This window comes from Protomyctophum parallelum, assembly GCF_964188405.1.
Source record: "Protomyctophum parallelum genome assembly, chromosome: 1".
Taxonomy (NCBI): domain Eukaryota; kingdom Metazoa; phylum Chordata; class Actinopteri; order Myctophiformes; family Myctophidae; genus Protomyctophum; species Protomyctophum parallelum.
In genome coordinates, this window is record NC_139697.1 from 40235940 (window position 1) to 40254323 (window position 18384).

The 18384-nt window shown below is 43.1% G+C and overlaps 1 protein-coding gene across 5 annotated transcripts in view; it reads right to left on the reverse strand.

The window, feature by feature from the left end:
* Window positions 1–18384, reverse strand: part of col14a1b (collagen, type XIV, alpha 1b) — a 162250-nt gene that overhangs the window by 54494 nt on the left and 89372 nt on the right. For all 5 annotated transcript variants that reach the window (XM_083787762.1, XM_083787761.1, XM_083787765.1 and 2 more), the window contains 6 exons: window positions 18041–18173; window positions 17516–17560; window positions 16931–17076; window positions 7794–7923; window positions 2665–2787; window positions 2051–2200 (listed from right to left, as the gene is read on the reverse strand). In XM_083787762.1, coding sequence (XP_083643888.1) covers window positions 2051–2200; window positions 2665–2787; window positions 7794–7923; window positions 16931–17076; window positions 17516–17560; window positions 18041–18173 — 727 coding nt within the window. The remainder of the gene's footprint in view (window positions 1–2050; window positions 2201–2664; window positions 2788–7793; window positions 7924–16930; window positions 17077–17515; window positions 17561–18040; window positions 18174–18384) is intronic.

Genomic DNA, 18384 nt, shown 5'->3' on the forward strand with positions numbered 1-18384 from the left:
GCATTTTGTTAGCTTGACTTGGTGACATTTATACTTTTGTTTGTGAGTTTTAAATGCATTAGCATACATTTCGCAGCATGAGCCGGTTAACAGCCTCATACATAACGGAGTGTTTTTCATTCTCTGCCAAAACGAAATAAATTTGTTCTTTGTTGACTCAACAATCCAATCTGCATGCGTTCGAACCCGGGGAGTTAATGCACAATGTGTGAATTTGAATAATGTTTATGTAAACTCCCTAACCCCTTTGAGTTAATGGGCCGACTTGGGGAGACCTCTGAAATCTGAATTGTAACGACACAAAGAAGGTAGAGTGGAGTATAGCAGAACACTCTGGAAGCTTCGGCCCCTAAGAGCTTTGAATTGTGCACAGGAAGACTCGTAATGAGTGAGAACAAGTAGGGGCTTATTGTCGGGACAAAGACAGACATTCAATTCCCTTCTCTCATATCTTCCCACACGCTCCTTTCCATTCAAATCATGCATCTGTCTTTTCCCCCCATTGTCATCTTTCTTGTATTATCTTCCCTCTCCCGAATCCCCCTAAACCCCCCCTTTCCGACCACCTCGTCCTTCAGATAAGTCACAGAGTCCTGATTGTTATGCAGATAGATATGGGGAGCTCAGCGGCATTCAGCTCACATTTAAGAAATTAAGCCGGTCCCTTTTTGTGCATTCTCTTATCTTACTCATTAGTAATTGAGATGAATTCAAGTGAATCAAAATGAGCGAGAGGGTAAGTGCCTAAGCGGCTGGTGTCCTGCTCATGGACGCGTGGTCTTGTGTGCTGTGCATCAAAGCCCTGACACTTTCATGATGGAACGGTCCTCGTTTAACCACTGTAGCTGGCCCGAGACGCGCTTAATTGACATGCAGATGGCGGAAACTGAGGGCTCCAGCGTGAACCGATGCACTTAAGATGCTCTTGGTTGATTGAACTGACACCGCCGCCCCTCGGAAAAGCCTCAGAAGTGTCTAAACTATGGCCTATGAGATAGGTTCAATCAATTCCTAAACATCCATCCATCTGAAAGGATGTAATTAGCTGACATTTGATGCAAAGAGTGTCAGATGGGTAATCGAGGCATAAAAGGTGTCGGGGCTGTGGTTGTGATGATCAGAGTGAAAGTGGCTTGATTAAAGTGGACCAGGCTTTTGATGGAACCTGTTAAGTGTATAAGGCTTGTACCATTCGCCATGGTTCTTATTTCTTTGAATTAAGGCTTACTTACTGGATCACACTGCATCACAAGTGCAACAAGCAGGTTTAATACGAGGAACACGACCGCCAACAGAAGCTATAGAGCGTCGCAGTCCCTCCCCCTTTCAGAACAACGATTGGCCCAGGAAATGAATCCCAATGCATTTTTCCCATAGGCATTTCATAACGTATTTATTTAAAGACCTTTTAAGCGTCGTACGAAGCCAACTCTTGTCGTGACAAATCATGACAACACACAAAAATATTCGGGCCAAACAAAGAATTAGAAAGTAGAAAAAAACACTTTTTTTGTTGTTTTTCTTCTTTGTAATTATTTGTTTGGTCCAAAATATTGTGTGTGTTGTCATGATTTGTCATGACAAGAGTTGGCTTCGTACGACGCTTAAAAGGTCTTAATAAATAAATACGTTATGAAATGCCTATGGGAAAAATCCATTTCCTGGGCCACTTCTCGGCCTGGAGCCCATGGCCCACCTAATTCCAAGGCAATTTGCGAGACAAAAGCATTTTTGGGGGTCCCCAGACAAAAGCCCCTGCCTTAAACAATGTGGATCATAGGTTTCCTTTAAAACAGGCCTGAAAGTCCATCTTTCAGGAGACGAAAAGGGGAGATAAACTCACTTTTCCTATAAAAACATGAAGGCGTTCACTATAGGCAGATTTGTCTTCTACTTTCATAGTGTTCTATATTTGTTGATGATATGGATTTTGGTGACATTTTTGTGCTATGTTTATGAATTGAATACACAGGAGGACCACAATACATTCAATCAATAACGCAGTCAAAAGCTCCATGTGAAATGCGGAGTGGACGGAGAGCAGACTCACGCGTCTTGGCCTTGCCGGCGAGGGCGTCGCTGGTGCCGGTGGTGTAGGAGGCGATGACCTTCACGCTGTACTCTGTCCCACTCAGCAGGTTGACGATCAGCATGGTGCTGACGTCTTCCCCCACAAACGTCTCCAGCGCCGGACCAGGAGCTGTGGAGTGTGGAGGGACGAGGTTAATGGAGTAGATGGGGGTGGAGGCAGTGGTGGAAAAAAACCTATTCACGTGTTTTACTCGAGAAAAAGTATGAATACTGCAATATACAAGTTAAAGTCCTGTATTTAAAATGTACTTGAGTAAAAGTACAAAAGTATCGGCTTAAAATATATAATACATTGTGTAGAATGTCCCATTTCAAAATGTATAAACAATCTTTTGAAAATAGCCGATCTACAAGCTCACAATGCGTAGCTGAAGTTTGTGTGTGTGTGTGTGTGTGTGTGTGTGTGTGTGTGTGTGTGTGTGTGTGTGTGTGTGTGTGTGTGTGTGTGTGTGTGTGTGTGTGTGCGTGCGTGTGTGCGTGTGTGCGTGCATGCGTGCATGCGTGTACACCACTGTAGTCTAGGTATATACTGTATATATATATACACATAGTAGGTGTATGGGTGTTATTTACCAGACACCGGCTGGTACACGACCCTGTAGCCCATCGTGGGAGACGGAGGAACATCCCAGCTGATCCTGAACCTGTTGTACCATTCATCGGACACGCGCAGGTTCCTCGGAGCCGACAGAGGCACTGTGCACGGGCATAGACAAAGAAGGAGAGAGAGAGAGAGACAGACAGAGAGTATTAGGGGAGGGCCAGGGAGATAAGGAAAGAAGGAGGGCAGGCGGGAAATGTCAGGGAGATAGGGATGGCAGGGGGAGGTCAGAGAGAGAGAGAGAGAGAAAGACAGAAGGGGGGGGGATTAAACATTCAGACATTTAACAGACTTTTAGCAGGATCAGAGTAGGCATGATCCGCAGTCAACAAATGCAATGCCCCAAAGAAATGATATACCAGGTAGACATCAAACCTATAGCTTCTGAGAGTGTGAAATTTGAGGGGGGGAATTGGCCCGGGAGGTAGAGAGAGAGGTAACAAGGGAGACAACAAAGATGAAGTGAAAAGTGGAGATGGGAGGCCATACAATATGAATCGCTGAGTCATTCAGAGAGCAGAGGAGCCAAATGAAAGGGAGCAAATGAAAAAATGAACCAAAAATAGAAGAGAACTGGAGAGGGCTGGAGTGAACAGGAGAGCACAAGAGAGACAACAAACAAATACGAGAAAAGCAGGTCAAAATCCACACGAGGAAATAAACAGTCAAAACGGAGCGAAAAGGGGTATAATATATTATCTGTGAGACAGATGATTGATGATTTACCGGCATATTTCACAGGTGAACAGGTTAAAAGTTGACAAGTTAGACACTCAATGTAAGTCGAGTGATCAACGTGCAATTCTACACAATAACATGGGATGTTGGACTATAGTACAGTATGGAAGGTTTGGGTCTTTGTGGTTTATTGAGATAGTCCACATAGATTCAGGGAAACAGGGGGGGGGGGGGGGGGGGGAGATGCATCCGGTCCATGAGTCAAGATCCAAACCCAGGACGTCACATTTGGTTGCATGCCCATTATGTTGTGTGCACAAAGACAGCTTGAGCCATTGGAGCATCCAGGCATTGTACACCGCCTGTCTGCATTTTTCTGCATCCCCCAACATATCATGGGTTTCAAATCCCCAGCTAAAGATTGTGGATATTCTGTCCATCTTAACTGCCCCTTTGTCATTCACTGTTGCAATGCTGTCATTCTCTTGACATGTTCTCCTATAATTATCAGAAGTGGCTATTCTGTCATTCTGTCATATACACCTCAAAATACCCAAATAATACATGAATATTGTCTGTCATTTCTTTGGCCATGCCTCATCAACCATCAATTGAAACCTTCATGGCAATTTCATGAAGGGCTGCTTGGCATACATGTCTACTAAAGTTGACTATAGTTGCCAAAAATATCCGATATACAAGCTCTCAACGCGTTGTGCCATGGTGGGTTGTGTGTTTATAGATCGTCCACTTTCGGTGAGCGACACCGGCACGCAACTGCATACAAATTCAGCTTAAGGTTGGGCTTCCCTATATTGCACTGCTCTTCCATCACATCATTCCCCTCTAAACCCCCAGCAGTCCTACAGCATCTACACACTCTAGTCTACTGTCTACGCCACCTCCCTCTGAGTAATGTCCTCACCCCGACGCCCCACGAGCTGCGAGGAACCATCAATTTAATGTAACCCCGTAGGTTCAAATCCCAAGATTATAGAGACGGATCTGTCACATTATCTATCTTCACTTCCCATTCCGGTTCGCCTAGAAAACCACAGCTCGCCCTCACTACTCTCGTTGCTATTCCTCTCCCAACGACCGCCTCATTACTCACTCGCTAACAATGACGGGGAGACCATCATCGTCCCTCCCCCCCCCCCCATAATGTGACTCCATAAGTTCAAATCCCATGATTGTGCTCTCTGCTCTGTCACATTATCCCTTCCTCAATTCGCCGGCTAAAGTCCCCCCCAATCGTCCTCTCTCTACATCGGCTGTCATCCGTCCCTCAGTGATCGGCTCATCCCTCACTTGCTAACAGGCGTCATCCATCACGGCCGGGCCGCCTGTGGCCTGCCGTTTCGGAGCAGACAATGTCATGTGTGTGTGATGCGTTGCACGGAGGGAGGGAGGGATGAGACTGGCGAGGACAGAAAAGATGAAGGAGAATGTAAATGTGACTTCCCTGCTGAATATGTGATGTTTGTTTTGGGAATGCAGGATGAGGTGGTGGAGGCAGAGGAATTCATTAGCATCTACAGTAAAGGCGCACCATTCAATTTCCTTACACTTATCTCATTGTTGGGACTAGACCTGTAGGCCTACTTGCCCGTCGCAGTCGGCCACCGGCCTACTTGGGAACGATGCAACTTGGGAACCTAATTAACATATATAATAAACATTGCCATAGCACCCGTTTTAACTGTGATCTGTGTATGTGCCTGTGTGCTTGTGTGTGTGTGTGTGTGTGTGTGTGTGTGTGTGTGTGTGTGTGTGTGTGTGTGTGTGTGTGTGTGTGTGTGTGTGTGTGTGTGTGTGTGAAGACTGCAAACTGAAAAGTGTACTTGGCAATCAATTGGGCCCACTGGCAGAGCCTGATTGGTTGAGCCTCAATTGGCTGAGGCAGAGGCTGGAAATTGCACAGGTGAAAGGAGTAGGCCTCATTAGGCCCACTGGCAGAGCCTGGCCCAGGTGAAAGGAGTTGGCCTCATTAGGCCCACTGGCAGAGCCTGGCCCAGGTGAAAGGAGTTGGCCTCATTAGGCCCACTGGCAGAGCCTGGCCCAGGTGAAAGGAGTTGGCCTCATTAGGCCCACTGGCAGACCGACTCGACCTGGCACTGCACTCCCTGTGGGGGTGTGGAACGCGTGTGTCGAATGTCGGTGGGTCAAACGGTTCTCGAGTTACGTGCATTACAGTGCATTTATAGTGGGATAAGTCTGGTACAGCTGGTATTTGACTATATGGTATCCCATAATATCCTACCATATTTTTCCAAATACTGTAGCAGCCCAGGCGTTTAAGATTTTGACCCTGAGCGTTTAAAATGATAAGGTATGTCACAACCAAACCTTTTTTGGTCAACCCCCTGTTACCTCCTGACCTAGCTGACGCACCCCCCCCGCATGGAAATAAAATTTACATAAGCTATATATTTCCTATATACACACATATGCACATAATGGTCCTAATTCATTAAAAAGAAATACGCCACCGTTACACTGTGGCGGAAACCGTATATCGTATTTATCCGTCCGATCAAGCTACGTTGAGATGACGTGCTATTCAGAGAGTGGTGTGTAGCCTACCACAGGTACGCAGGCGTATCGCAGGTATATGTCATACTGAAAGCAGCTGGTGTAAAGTGATCGGAAAAGCACCCGACAACCTCATCTGCATTGATCCACGCCCCATATAGCACCATAAAAGGCTTCAAGCATGACTCAGCAGACAGCAGTTTGTCTCAGATCCGTCTGTCAAAGAAATCACAGCCGCGGTCACTGCTATGAATATAGCCCGCTCTCTATTAATTTAATAATTCTACACATGTAGGAGCAGGACATTAGGGCTTTTATGTTATGTCGTTTTTGCACCATTGTATATTACCACTGTAGGCTACTATATATGTACAAACTGACATCAATCCATCAAAGGACACCAAAGGAAATAAAAAGATTTCCAAGCTTACGGTGCGTGCTCCGCTGAAGCAATATAATTATAATTTATTTAATTAAGTTCGGGACCAAGGCGGGTGCTCACTCAAACCTTTGCAGAGGTAAAATATATCCGATATTTAAAATATCGGATATATGTCAATGCAAAAGTCGTCTTTTGAGAGAGAGCTAGAGAGAGAGAGAGAGAGAGAGAGAGAGGGAGGGGGGCATGGGCCCTCGACACTGTTTGCGCGATAAAGAACAGTAGCCTATACATTCATAAGTGAATAATTATAGGCCTATACCTCGTAGGCCTGGGATCCTCTTGTCTGAAGAAATTATAATCCAGTGAGTTTATCCAGTGAGTTAAACTATTCTGTGTGTGGCATCCATGCATGTGATCAATATCAATATACATTATTATAAAGTCTGTCCGTCATGTTTGTGAACAAGCGCGAGTGGAGGTGAGCTGGCTTAAAAATATGATATGACTGGCCGACTTTCAAACACTTGATGCCATTCATTAGGCTAATGTGGTCTTCTATTTTTTATATAGGGCTATATTACACACAAACACATTGCATGAATGCATGCACAGTACACACATCAATTTACTTAACTTTTCTCCCTCAGCAAGATTTTATTTTACTAACAATTTCCATTATTAATTAATTATTAAGTATTCATAACATTCATTATTATTATTATTATTATTATTATTATTATTATTATTATTATTATTATTATTATATTCCATTTGTGATTTCAGTTTGACTTATGTCACTTCCTTCCTTCCTTCCAATACTTGCTTTCCTCTCTTTTCCTTCCCTGACATACCGTATGACAGTAACCTGTGAGACCCATACAGCACAACGCTATATCTCAGATACCAAGTCAATGTCAGTCCACCAGTGGACACGGCTTCTTTTACTGAGATTGCTTTTTTTTCTCAATAGCACATTCACCAGACAGACTAGAATGGGGGGGAGAGAGAGTGAGAGATTTCAAGGTGATATTTCTGCAGACGAGAATTTCATAGTTCTTCACCTGAACCATAGATCAATTTATTTTACATCTAACACATGGTGGGTGGCAATGGAGTAGGATAGATAGATAACCCCATTGTGTGACAGGGTCAGAGAAGCAGGCTATGACTGGAAGGTTTTAGGTTTCCAGTTTCACTGGGCAGTGGAAGAGCATGAGAAAGGCTCTTTGAGTCTTTGCCACAGCTTTCCAGTAGTCGAAGGCTGTGATTGTACATGGGCAGCCCATTTTAAATTATATGAGGCAAAAGTAAAGGTGTCCTGCTCGGTCAACATTCCCTGGATCATCGAGATATTATTTGTCTTAAGAAGGGGCAGGTCCCCTTGTTGAGTACTCTAACATTGTCAATGAATATATTTGAGTATGGATGAAAGAATGAAAGAGTAAGTAAACAAATAAATGAACTGCTCCAAAGAAAGAGTACGAAAAGTCAAAAGGTTGTTCTTACGTGTGCGTCCCACTCGTGTCACACTGGGTCCATCCTTGTCTTGGTACACAGGTGTGACTGACACTTTGTACTCCGTGTCCGAAAGGAGAGGCTGCAACAGCAGGCTGGTTTGGCCAGTAGGAACTGTCCTCTGGAATGGAAAAGACAGGTTCACGATAATAGTTGGTTACCGGTATCTGCTTTTAGCCAACGTTTATCCACTTAAACCCCATATTTTTAGCAAATGTGTACTACTACACTACACACACCAAATCTCTTAAATGGTATGGTGAATTTCTATAGCGCACATTCATACACCGATGGCGGAGGAAACCATGCAAGGCACTAACCTGCACATCGGGAGCAATTAGGGGTTCAGAGTCTTGCACAAGGAAATTTCGACACTACTTTAACTCTCGGGGAAACTGGGATCAAACTGGGAAGCTCGCGGTTCCCATCCAGCCACTCTACCCCTGAGCCACTGCCGGCCATTATCTCAATTATCACACGCGATATGTTTTATATCTCATTTAGGTAATGTCATGAGTCATGACACATACTGTACAACACTCATGAAGTCATATACATGATGTGAAAATAATAGTTTACAAAGGTGACATTGGCTCGGTGCAGGCCATGACACTTTAGAAAGGAGAAAACAAGACTAAGGGCCCTATTTTGTACGTACGTTTGTATGTACGTAGTATGTCCACTTGGACGTCACTGCACAAAAAGCATGGAATACTCCCGTTAAACTTTCCAACAAACTCCCGAATTGTACCATCACACCTCTATATTTACCGTATATTACTGTATATGCCTGCTAAAGTTTTCTTTTTGTTATCAAATGTTTTTTATTTTAGACAAAAAAATCACAATAAAACATGTTAACATCATGAATGAAATAAAGAAAACAAAACACATAAAAATAACACATAACAGCAAAAGAAAGGAACACAAAAACAAACAACAAACAAACAATCCCACCCACCCCTCCCCCCAGGACCAAAGATGCCACAAATTGTCAGGACTCCTACCACTGTGCAATAGGGAAAAATAAATAAATAATGACTAAATCATGTTCTTAACCAAATCTGCAATATCAGACCAAATATCAATGTTTTCTTCTTTCGCTCCGTGCAATCTTGCTGTAGACAATTCCATATAGATGATATCTAGAAAGGTCAAAGCCCATTGGCGAAACGTCAATGTATGAGGTGGTTTCCAGTGCGACGCAACCATCTTCTTTGCGGCCGTTACGCCAGCAAAGAAGACATGAATACGGGTATTATTTAATGGCAATTGGGATACATCGTTTAATAAGAATAGAGATGGGGAGGGTGTAATGTTAATTTGTAGAATAATTGAAAGATTAGCAGCAACCAAATTCCAAAATGTGAGGACACTCGGACACTCCCACACCATATGAAAGAATGTATCTATGGTGTTCGGAGTGCAGAAAGTGCAGTTGTGATTATTTAAAATCCGCATAGCACACAATCTACGGGGGGTCAAGTACGTCCGATGAACAAAATTTTGCACAACATTAGACCACACTGTATCCCAGCTCCAATCTGGATCTAGATTTGGATGCCTGCTAAAGTTGAGGTTTACGGGAAAGTCTAGTGCCCATAATTGCCCGTTAACTCCTCTTTCCACGCAGTGCGTACTACGTAAAAGCAGACTGAAATCGGACCCTGAGCTTTATTTTACTAGACCGGTGCCTGGCTGTAGAGCACTGAGTCGGCGATGCTGTTGTACCCGTGTCAGAGTACCCGTTCCACCCATCTGTCTGTGTCCGGAGTTTTTGTGCTTTTTCTGGACAACGGTGTATCCGACGGACTCGACACCGGACATTGCACTCCCTGTGGTGGTGTGAAGCGCTTCTGTCGAATTTGAAGTCGGTGGGGTGAACGGTTCTCGAGTTACGTGGATTACAGACGTACAGAGATTTGGTGCATTAATAGTTAGATAAGATATGACGTTGTGTGCAGAAATCATTTGTGTCCGTCGTCCAACCACAAAATTGGGTGATTAAGAATGGAGTGAATTAACTTGTTTGACGGAGAAACACTTCTCATAAAACCAGTGACATTTGTATTTGCTGAATATATTAACTCCCTATACTGTATATCATTTTACGTCATCTGCTCTTGGTCTGTCGTTGATGACTCTGCAACTCCCACACGAGGACGCATCGGTTTCGTGGGGAGAAATTACATTTACATCAGCAGTATTCTGTTGAGCTGAGCACTGCTCTTAAAGGCAATGAAAAGCAAGTGTTTCATTAGTCATGATTGAATCCACCTGCAACACACCCACTGATAATATATTCAGCATAATGCAGCCCACATCGTCACTTTGCTGTGCCTATTACTCAGAGCTTCTACAGTCCAGAAAATACTCAAGTTCATGCTGGTTCACCCGTTTCCCCAAAATAACCCTAAGAGTCTCATTCACAGGAGTGGTGACAGATCTGCCTGGCTCTGTCATTATTGATTATTTGCATTGACAGGATTTGATGCAATGAATGCTTTACACGTCAACTTGTCATCTTGTCAAATGCAATAGATGAAAAAGTTCAATAAATGTGTAAATATCAGAAAAGCAAGTCATAGTCATCCATGCACACAGTAGAGCGTATTCTAAGGACGTGATACTTCCAGCAGGGAAGCTGCCTGGAAGTACCCTCAATAAAAACGCCGGGACAACACTCCACACGTCCCAAACTCTTCTCCCTTCTGGCTCCAAAACTGTGGAATGCACTTCCCGTTGCAGTCAGAACTGCAGCATCACTCCCAATCTTTCGCTCGATTAAGAGCGTCTGCTAAATGCCTAAATTGATATTTCCTGCAATCAGTTTTTTAGCCACTTTTGTGTCCCCCTGTCAGATAAGTAGGATGGACTCTGGCAACTGACCAAGTTCCCTCGGTAAGATAGAAGTTCAGCTGGGAGTGATAGTGACTGCACTGACGTGGCAGGTCGGGAGGTCAGGAGATTAATTGTGTCTAAGTAGTTTCTCTGTCAGTCAATTAGCGTGCTAAAGGGGAAGAGTTACTCAACTACTCTGTCCCTGCTAACTCACTTAGGTTCTAAACGTATAATATATATGTTCACCCCCTGCTGCCCTGCTGTCCTACATATTACAGCCAAGCAGTTGAAGAAATTGAAGATTAAAGGACCACTTCACCACTTTTCAACCTATCTTCATATAATAGGTCCTCACTAATAATCATGATAAAATGGCACGATTTTTTTCTACTCAGTCTGTGTCTCATATAGGAGGGCTTTGGGCAGTTTAGAAACCGTCTTCCAGTGACATCATCATTAGGCAGATTATTTTTTAAACAAGATTTTTTTACAAAAATGTTTAGATTTTCATTATCGTGAGAACGATGGCTTCCATTTTCGCATTGCAACTTTTCAGGACTAGAAAGCCTGCAGTTTTTATTAGCTTGTATTCCCCATCGATGATGTCACTGGAAGACGGTTTCTGAACTGCCCACAGCCCTCCTATGAGACACAGACCGAGTAGAAGAAAATTGTGCCGTTTTTTCATGATTATTAGTGAGGACCTATTATATGAAGATAGGTTGAAAAGTGGTGAAGTGGTCCTTTAAGCTTTACCCATTCATTTATTAAATATACGCAGTGATGTATACATAATATAAGCAGTGGTGTAATGGTGATTTTTTCCGTATGCCGATTTGTGCCGTTTATGTTTTTTTTTACGTGTTTTTCACGTTTCTGGATACAGACTATCTATCGTATGGACGCTTCCCTGTCGCTATGTAACGGTTGCGTCTGCTATGGTGGGCCATTCAAATGTTTCCCCTCCATTCACTCGCATTATAAGCACGATATTTAGTAGCGTTTATCTCCAAATTTAGGCTCCATCCGCAGTAACTATACAGGACGTCGATGTTAGGAGCTCAGAAACAAGTATATTAGCGTTTCTGACAAAACCGATGGAGGCACGATAATGGACGATTACTACTTCCGACTTTCCTGGTGTTTCAATCTAAATGTCTAGGCGAGGCACATTTAGATCTCTCAACTACTTAGTAATAATAATAATAATGGATTGCATTTTTATAGCGCTTTACTATGCACTACGTGCCTACTCAAAGTGCTTACATTGGTCCATTCATTCATACATTGGGAGGTGAAGCGGCGAACAGTTGACGCCAGTGTCCTCACTACCCACATTCACACACCAATGGTGGCAACCACTGGAGGCAATGCAGAGTTCAGTGTCTTGCCTAAGGACACTTTGACATGTAGACACTAGGAGGAGCCGGGATTCGAACCGCCTACCCATGGATCATTGGACGACCTGCTCTACCTCCTGAGCCACAGCCGCCCCGTACTTTACACACTACAGTCCGCCTCATCCTATACCTCTTTCACCATGCAGCTCTTGTCGGCTTCATCCCATGTTTATTATTGCTTTTCATTTTAGACTCTCTGTTCCATATCTCTTGCCCTTTCATTTGGTCTCTCAGCTCCCCTTCTCTCTCTCTCTCTCCGACCTGCCACTTTGTCTCTATCTCTGCCTGTCTCTTTTCTTTGTCTGACAGACCGAAAACATTCAGTTTTTCCTGCATTCACACTTCCATTTCACACTTTCCATGTCTCCTTTTTCCATCCTTTCCTCCTCACCCATGTACCTGTCTCTCCCTGTCTTCCTGCATGCATTTTGCCTCTCATTTCAATATACATTCTGAAATGAGTGAGGGGTGCTCTTATCATCACACATCATAATACATAATCTCATTCCGGCCTCACCGTCGTCTTCAATGTTTGTGTTCACACAAACAATTGCCATTGTCAATGGCATTTAATGTTTGTGTTAGGACAATGTTTGTGTTTACACACACTGGACATAGTAAGGGCTAGCGCCCATCAAAAGTAGGTAGGCAAAAACACTGCGAAGAAAAAAGAGAAAACGCACCTTACAGACTTATTATTTGACTTGTTATTCAGGCAGTCCAACACATTGGGTCGTGGCAAATCAATTTTGGCCTGCCCTGATGAAAATAGCAGCAACCCTCTAAAAAACAGACCAGCTGGAACCAGCCAGGCTGAACAAGACCAACCATCTACTTTCTGAATGTGAACGCTGACTCATAAAGTATTTATGCGCTTCTGAAAGCCAATTTACTTTTGGACGGGATACGCCTGTGGCCTGAGAATGTTACGTTTGATCCCTGTGAGACAGGGAGTACAAGGCTGGAACTCGGAGGACTCCAGAAGGATAAGTCAAGGTACACAAATATCTAACGTTCTTACACAAGACCTTTTTTTTCCACATTGTGAATTGTGAGTTATTAGTATTAGTATATATTAGTATTATTGTTGTCTTGCTAGCTTAATATCAGACTGAAGTGAAGTGCAATGTGTGTGTGTGTGTGTGTGTGTGTGTGTGTGTGTGTGTGTGTGTGTGTGTGTGTGTGTGTGTGTGTGTGTGTGTGTGTATGTGTGTGTGTGTGTGTGTGTGTGCGCGCGCGCGTGTGCGTGCGTTGCTGACACTCAAACAACCCCTAGGCAATCACCACCTTAAAATTGCATTTTGCTTTTTTAGAAATGATGTACAGTACCTGTACATCATTTCAGGCTCTGTAAGGGCACGCTCCCAGACAATACCTAAGTATCACTACCCTTATACCACCCCATCTAGCGCTTCAGATTAATTTTTAATGGTCAGAAAAACCGTCCAACCTAGCTATTATTATCGAGTTAAGCTGTTGCCGTGAGGCTCTATATAGCAGGAAAAAGCCCTGCGTCTAAAGGAAGTTGTCACGTTAAAGGATCTGGGACTGTTTTAACTCTCCAGTGATTCCGTTTTTCTTCTTTCTTTTTTCGTTTTCACTTGCTGGAACTAGATTGTGCTGCCAAGCCATTATGGCCATAACCCAGTTAGCCGGAGAGAACAACCTTTTATCAGAATATTGGGCAACTAATGGGACTTCTGTGAATTCTTGCGTCACAGCCCTGTTTGAATTGGTATGTGAACAATGAACACCCCAAAAAGCTCAGTCACTACGAGTTAGCTTCACCTGCCTACCTTCAAGTTCCTTTTAAATTGTATAACTTTGTGGGATGAGTTCCAGATATCGGGTGAAAATGCTTCACTTAATCAATTATACATATAATCATAGTGGTATGAGTTACTGTGTATGCATTTGTTTATGTATGTAAAATGTTTTGCCCTTAGTAGACCCAGCTTTTGTTCACAAAATTCAAATCTCAAGCATTTGTGCACTCAAAAAGTGCCCTAAACTTTTTGAGTGCACAAATGCTTGAGATTTTAATGATTAAAACATGGCTGTTGCCAGCAGTCAAACAATTCTCAAATAATTATCGTGAATAAATACCACACTGGTCGGATTTTTCTGCAATGTTTGTGCATCCTTGCTGATGTTGTTGTAAACAAAACATAACATGCTGTAATAACTGTAGAGGAGAACAAACTGGAGACTCCTTTATTAAGTTGTAATACAAATCAATAATGACTGATGTTTCGATGGTACTGCATCTTCCTTATGACTCTGAGGTAGATGCAGTAGCATTGAAACGCCATTCATTATTTATATGTATTACCACCACATTAATACAATTGTCCGAGCTGCTTCAGTGTGTTCTCTTCTACAATTGCATGTTGTCCTGCTCCTGTGACACACCAGGCTTGCCTCGTTTAGTCGTTTGGCTGAGGCGCGGCAGCCTTTCTTCTCATAGAATAATAACTGTGTGACTCCTCTGTCCAATCCTTAGCTATTGATAGCTAGTCAGGTAAGTAATTAGGTATGCTGTTTGAGAAGAAGTGACTCGAGAAAGAAGCCACAACCAGCTGTTGCCCAGCTGTTGTATCAACCAACTAGGAGCAATCCCTGCACAGTCCCTCCGAGTTATGGGATCTTAACAGCCGATAGGCCTGTCCCGCGACATTCGAACCCACCCGGGTTATGCTTATAACCATGCCCTGTTTCTGTACATTAGTAATATGATTTATTAACGTACTTATTAATTTCAAGTATTTATTAATTTAACAACAACCCAACTTTGCACTTTCGAGATGCGTAGTTTGTCCAGCACTTTCAGTTTCAGTAAAGTACCACCCACTCTCCCATTCGTAACAAGCTCATTTAAATTCAAGATTTTTGTCAGCTAAATTCCAATGGAGAGTCTATGGAGATGATGTGGTCAATGTTCACTAATACTGTTATCCAAGTTGACAACAAAATGACAGTATGCACTCAAGAAGGTGGCAGTAGAAATGCAACACAGTAAAAAAAAGAAGAAAAATAAAATATGTCCATATTTACCATGCAGTTTATAAAAAATCTATAATATAATACTGTGTGTATGTACGTATAATATAGCCTGCCATTGTGCAACCTCCAGCTTTTCACCAGAGGAGAAAATATATTTCATCCAAAACTAAGCAGCAGACTCTTCACATACTAGAGCATGTCTGAAATAAATATTATTATGTTTTCTCAACTCGTTGTTTTCTGCAAGACATTACTCTATGCTATGCTATGATTCCCTGCTTTCATATGACAAAAAAAATAAAAATCAATGGCAGTCCATTATAATTCATAACACAATGTGACTGCAGTCAATACCAAGCTACACTCACTTTTGAAATTAAAAGAGGCAGTGAAGCAAGCTTGCCAGTTGTTTTTTTTTCCTTTCTTTCTTCTGAGACACCTAACTAGTTGCCGTTGTCTCTGCGGTGAGCTCGACAATTCATAAGCAAATGGCAATGCCAGACACAACCCACAGCTGTTCCCAATTAGATAAGGCATCTCATTTAACGAGCCAATAGTTTGAGCAGCAGGACACTTGATTCCATGAAGAAGCCCCCGTCCAGCCCTCGGTGAGATGGAATTATTGTTCTGAGCTGTGCGCTCACGCCCGCCCGCCCGCGCGCACGCACGCACGCACGCACCACATGAATTCACACTTTCATTTTTCACATTTTTTTTTATAAAAAATCTGTGTGTCCATGCGCACATTTCAAAAGAGCCGCATGCATAATGAAACGCACATTTCAGACATTCTGTGCCATTGTTTGAAATGTCTTGTTTGAATGCTCTGTCTGTCCATCTGTCTGTCTACTCTCCTCACCACTCTCTCTGCATTCCTCCTTCCAATTCCATCGACTGAAGGCCGTCCATTGTTCCCACCTATGCTCTCTCCATCTCACCTCCTCTCAGTCTAGTCTGCCCATCCATCCACCCCTCCAAAGTCTGGAGATTTGTGGTGGTTTGTTATTCTCTCTCTCACTCCCCCAACCTCTCTACTATACCGTCTCTTCTAAGGCTCTATAGTCTGGCCCTGCACTCATTATTGTCTCTCTCTGCATCTGCCTTCCTCAACTTCCTCTCTCTCTGTTGCTCATAGTCAGAAGGACAGCCATTGTTGTCATCGCTCTCTACAATACCTCTTCCTTACATCAGTCCAGTCATCAGTTCCCTATGTCCTCCTCACCGTTTCTCCATCCGTCCATCCTATCATGTGCCATCATCATTTCCTCTCTCCAACGCCAGTCAATCTTTTCATCTGTCTCTCTCTTCACCGCCCCTTCTCTCCTTTTCATTTCTCCGGGTCTCTCTCCTGTCTCTGTACTTTCTTTGACGGAGACTCCAGAGTCCAAAGCACTGTCATTCTAAAGTGAAAGTGTCTCCTGACTCATCTGTTGCTCTGTGTTTGCCGACAATGTGTTCATGGCGCTTTCTCCGTCCCCCTCGCTCCTATCCATTTCCACAATACTCCCTCCCCCTCTCTCTGTTTCTCTCCGTCTTGATCTCTGTTGAGATTGACAGTGGTGGTGAAGGTCCACCGTGATTGTTGTCATTCTCTCTCTCTCTCTGAAGGTCTATTGTCTCTCTATTCCTCTCCAGGCTGTCCTCTCTTCCTCCACCTCCCTATTTCGTCACATTTTTCACATTCCTCTGCCTGCCTCTACATTTCTTTCTATTTATCTGCACACATAAGTTAACATGAACACAACACATGAGCATGCACGCATGCACGCATGCACGCACGCACGCACGCGCACACACACACACACACACACACACACACACACACACACACACACACACACACACACACACACACACACACACACTCTCTCTCTGTGTGTGTACCGTCTCCTCAGCGCGGTCTCCCCTGGACGTGATGTAGGTCAGGCGGTAGTTTCGCACGTTCCTGGTGTCGGCCATCTGCCAGGACACCTGCAGGCTGAACGTGGTCTCGTCCCCAATCTGCATGTTCTTCACCCCGTACTTAGGAGCTGGAGAGGAGGGGGTTTCCCGTCAGAAATATAAACAGAAACAGAAACACAGCGGAAATCTAAAAATCTAATTCGGGATGGCAGAAGAACGAAGGAGCGAAGTTCACCGGTGTTCAGTGGGTATTACATTTTCAAATCTATGTTACATTTTCAAATCTATGGATCGGCTATTCTTGGTATTCGTATACTGTAGTATAGAGGGTTAAGTGCTTAATTACATTACAATAATACAAATGAAAAGTGAACAAGAAGTGTGAGGATGTAAGAACTGAGGGACCGTATAGACACAGAAGAGAGGTGATGATGATAAAGAGATGATGTAACATTATTAGCATTAGCATTACGCTACTCCTGTATATTTAGTTTACATACCGTATGAACAGCCTTCATAATATAGTACATTAGTACATTCACATAAAGTCATGAAGGATTGACCTACCTGCTGTAGTCGTTGTGGTGGTAGCAATAGTAGTTGTTCTGGCAGCTAAAAGTAAAGCAGAAAAGCAAATATGTCATTGAAGTGACTGAATTAAGTTAAATAACTAGTACAGTGTACTTTTTTCATATGGAAATGTTTTGGAACTATAGCTTACTGATAGGTTTTCACAATTTGTCAGTTCAAATAAATACATCTTTGGAAAAGTAATTCATACATTGAATGATACAGTATTCAGTTACCAAACAAATGAATGATTGTGGCATCAATCATTCAGTTAAATGCTTGATGTGTTAAAGTAATTAACGAGTAATTGTTAATGAACTGAATAATAATTAATTAACCCATTAAAGCAGGAAAGCATACTGATTTAGAAGGCCTCGGGTCTAAAGGTCCTTGCGTTTTTCTGAAAAACGGCGGAAGAATCTGAAAAACGCAGCAGTGTGCAGACAGTAGACACCTTTAATGGATGAAATAATAGGCTGACTGGGTAGCATTAATAGTATACACATGTCATGCATGTTTTACCTGTGGACTCTACGATGAAGACTTCGTCACTCTCCGACTCGTCACCGTAGATGGCAGTCAGGGTGACCTCGTACTCTGTAGAGGGTCTGAGTCCTGTTATCAGGTACCTGTTGAGGTTCCCATTCACTAAAGACTGGCCAGGAGACACAGAAACATATCTGTTGAGGTTCCCATTCACTAAAGACTGGCTAGGAAAGACACAAACATAGCTGTTGAGGTTCCCATTCACTAAAGACTGTCCAGGAGAGGTTGCTAAATGCTAAATGTGTGCCTAGTTGCATCACAGACTACTTTTTTTTTTAGACCTCCTTACAGACAGACAGACTTTCGCCTTTATTTTCTTT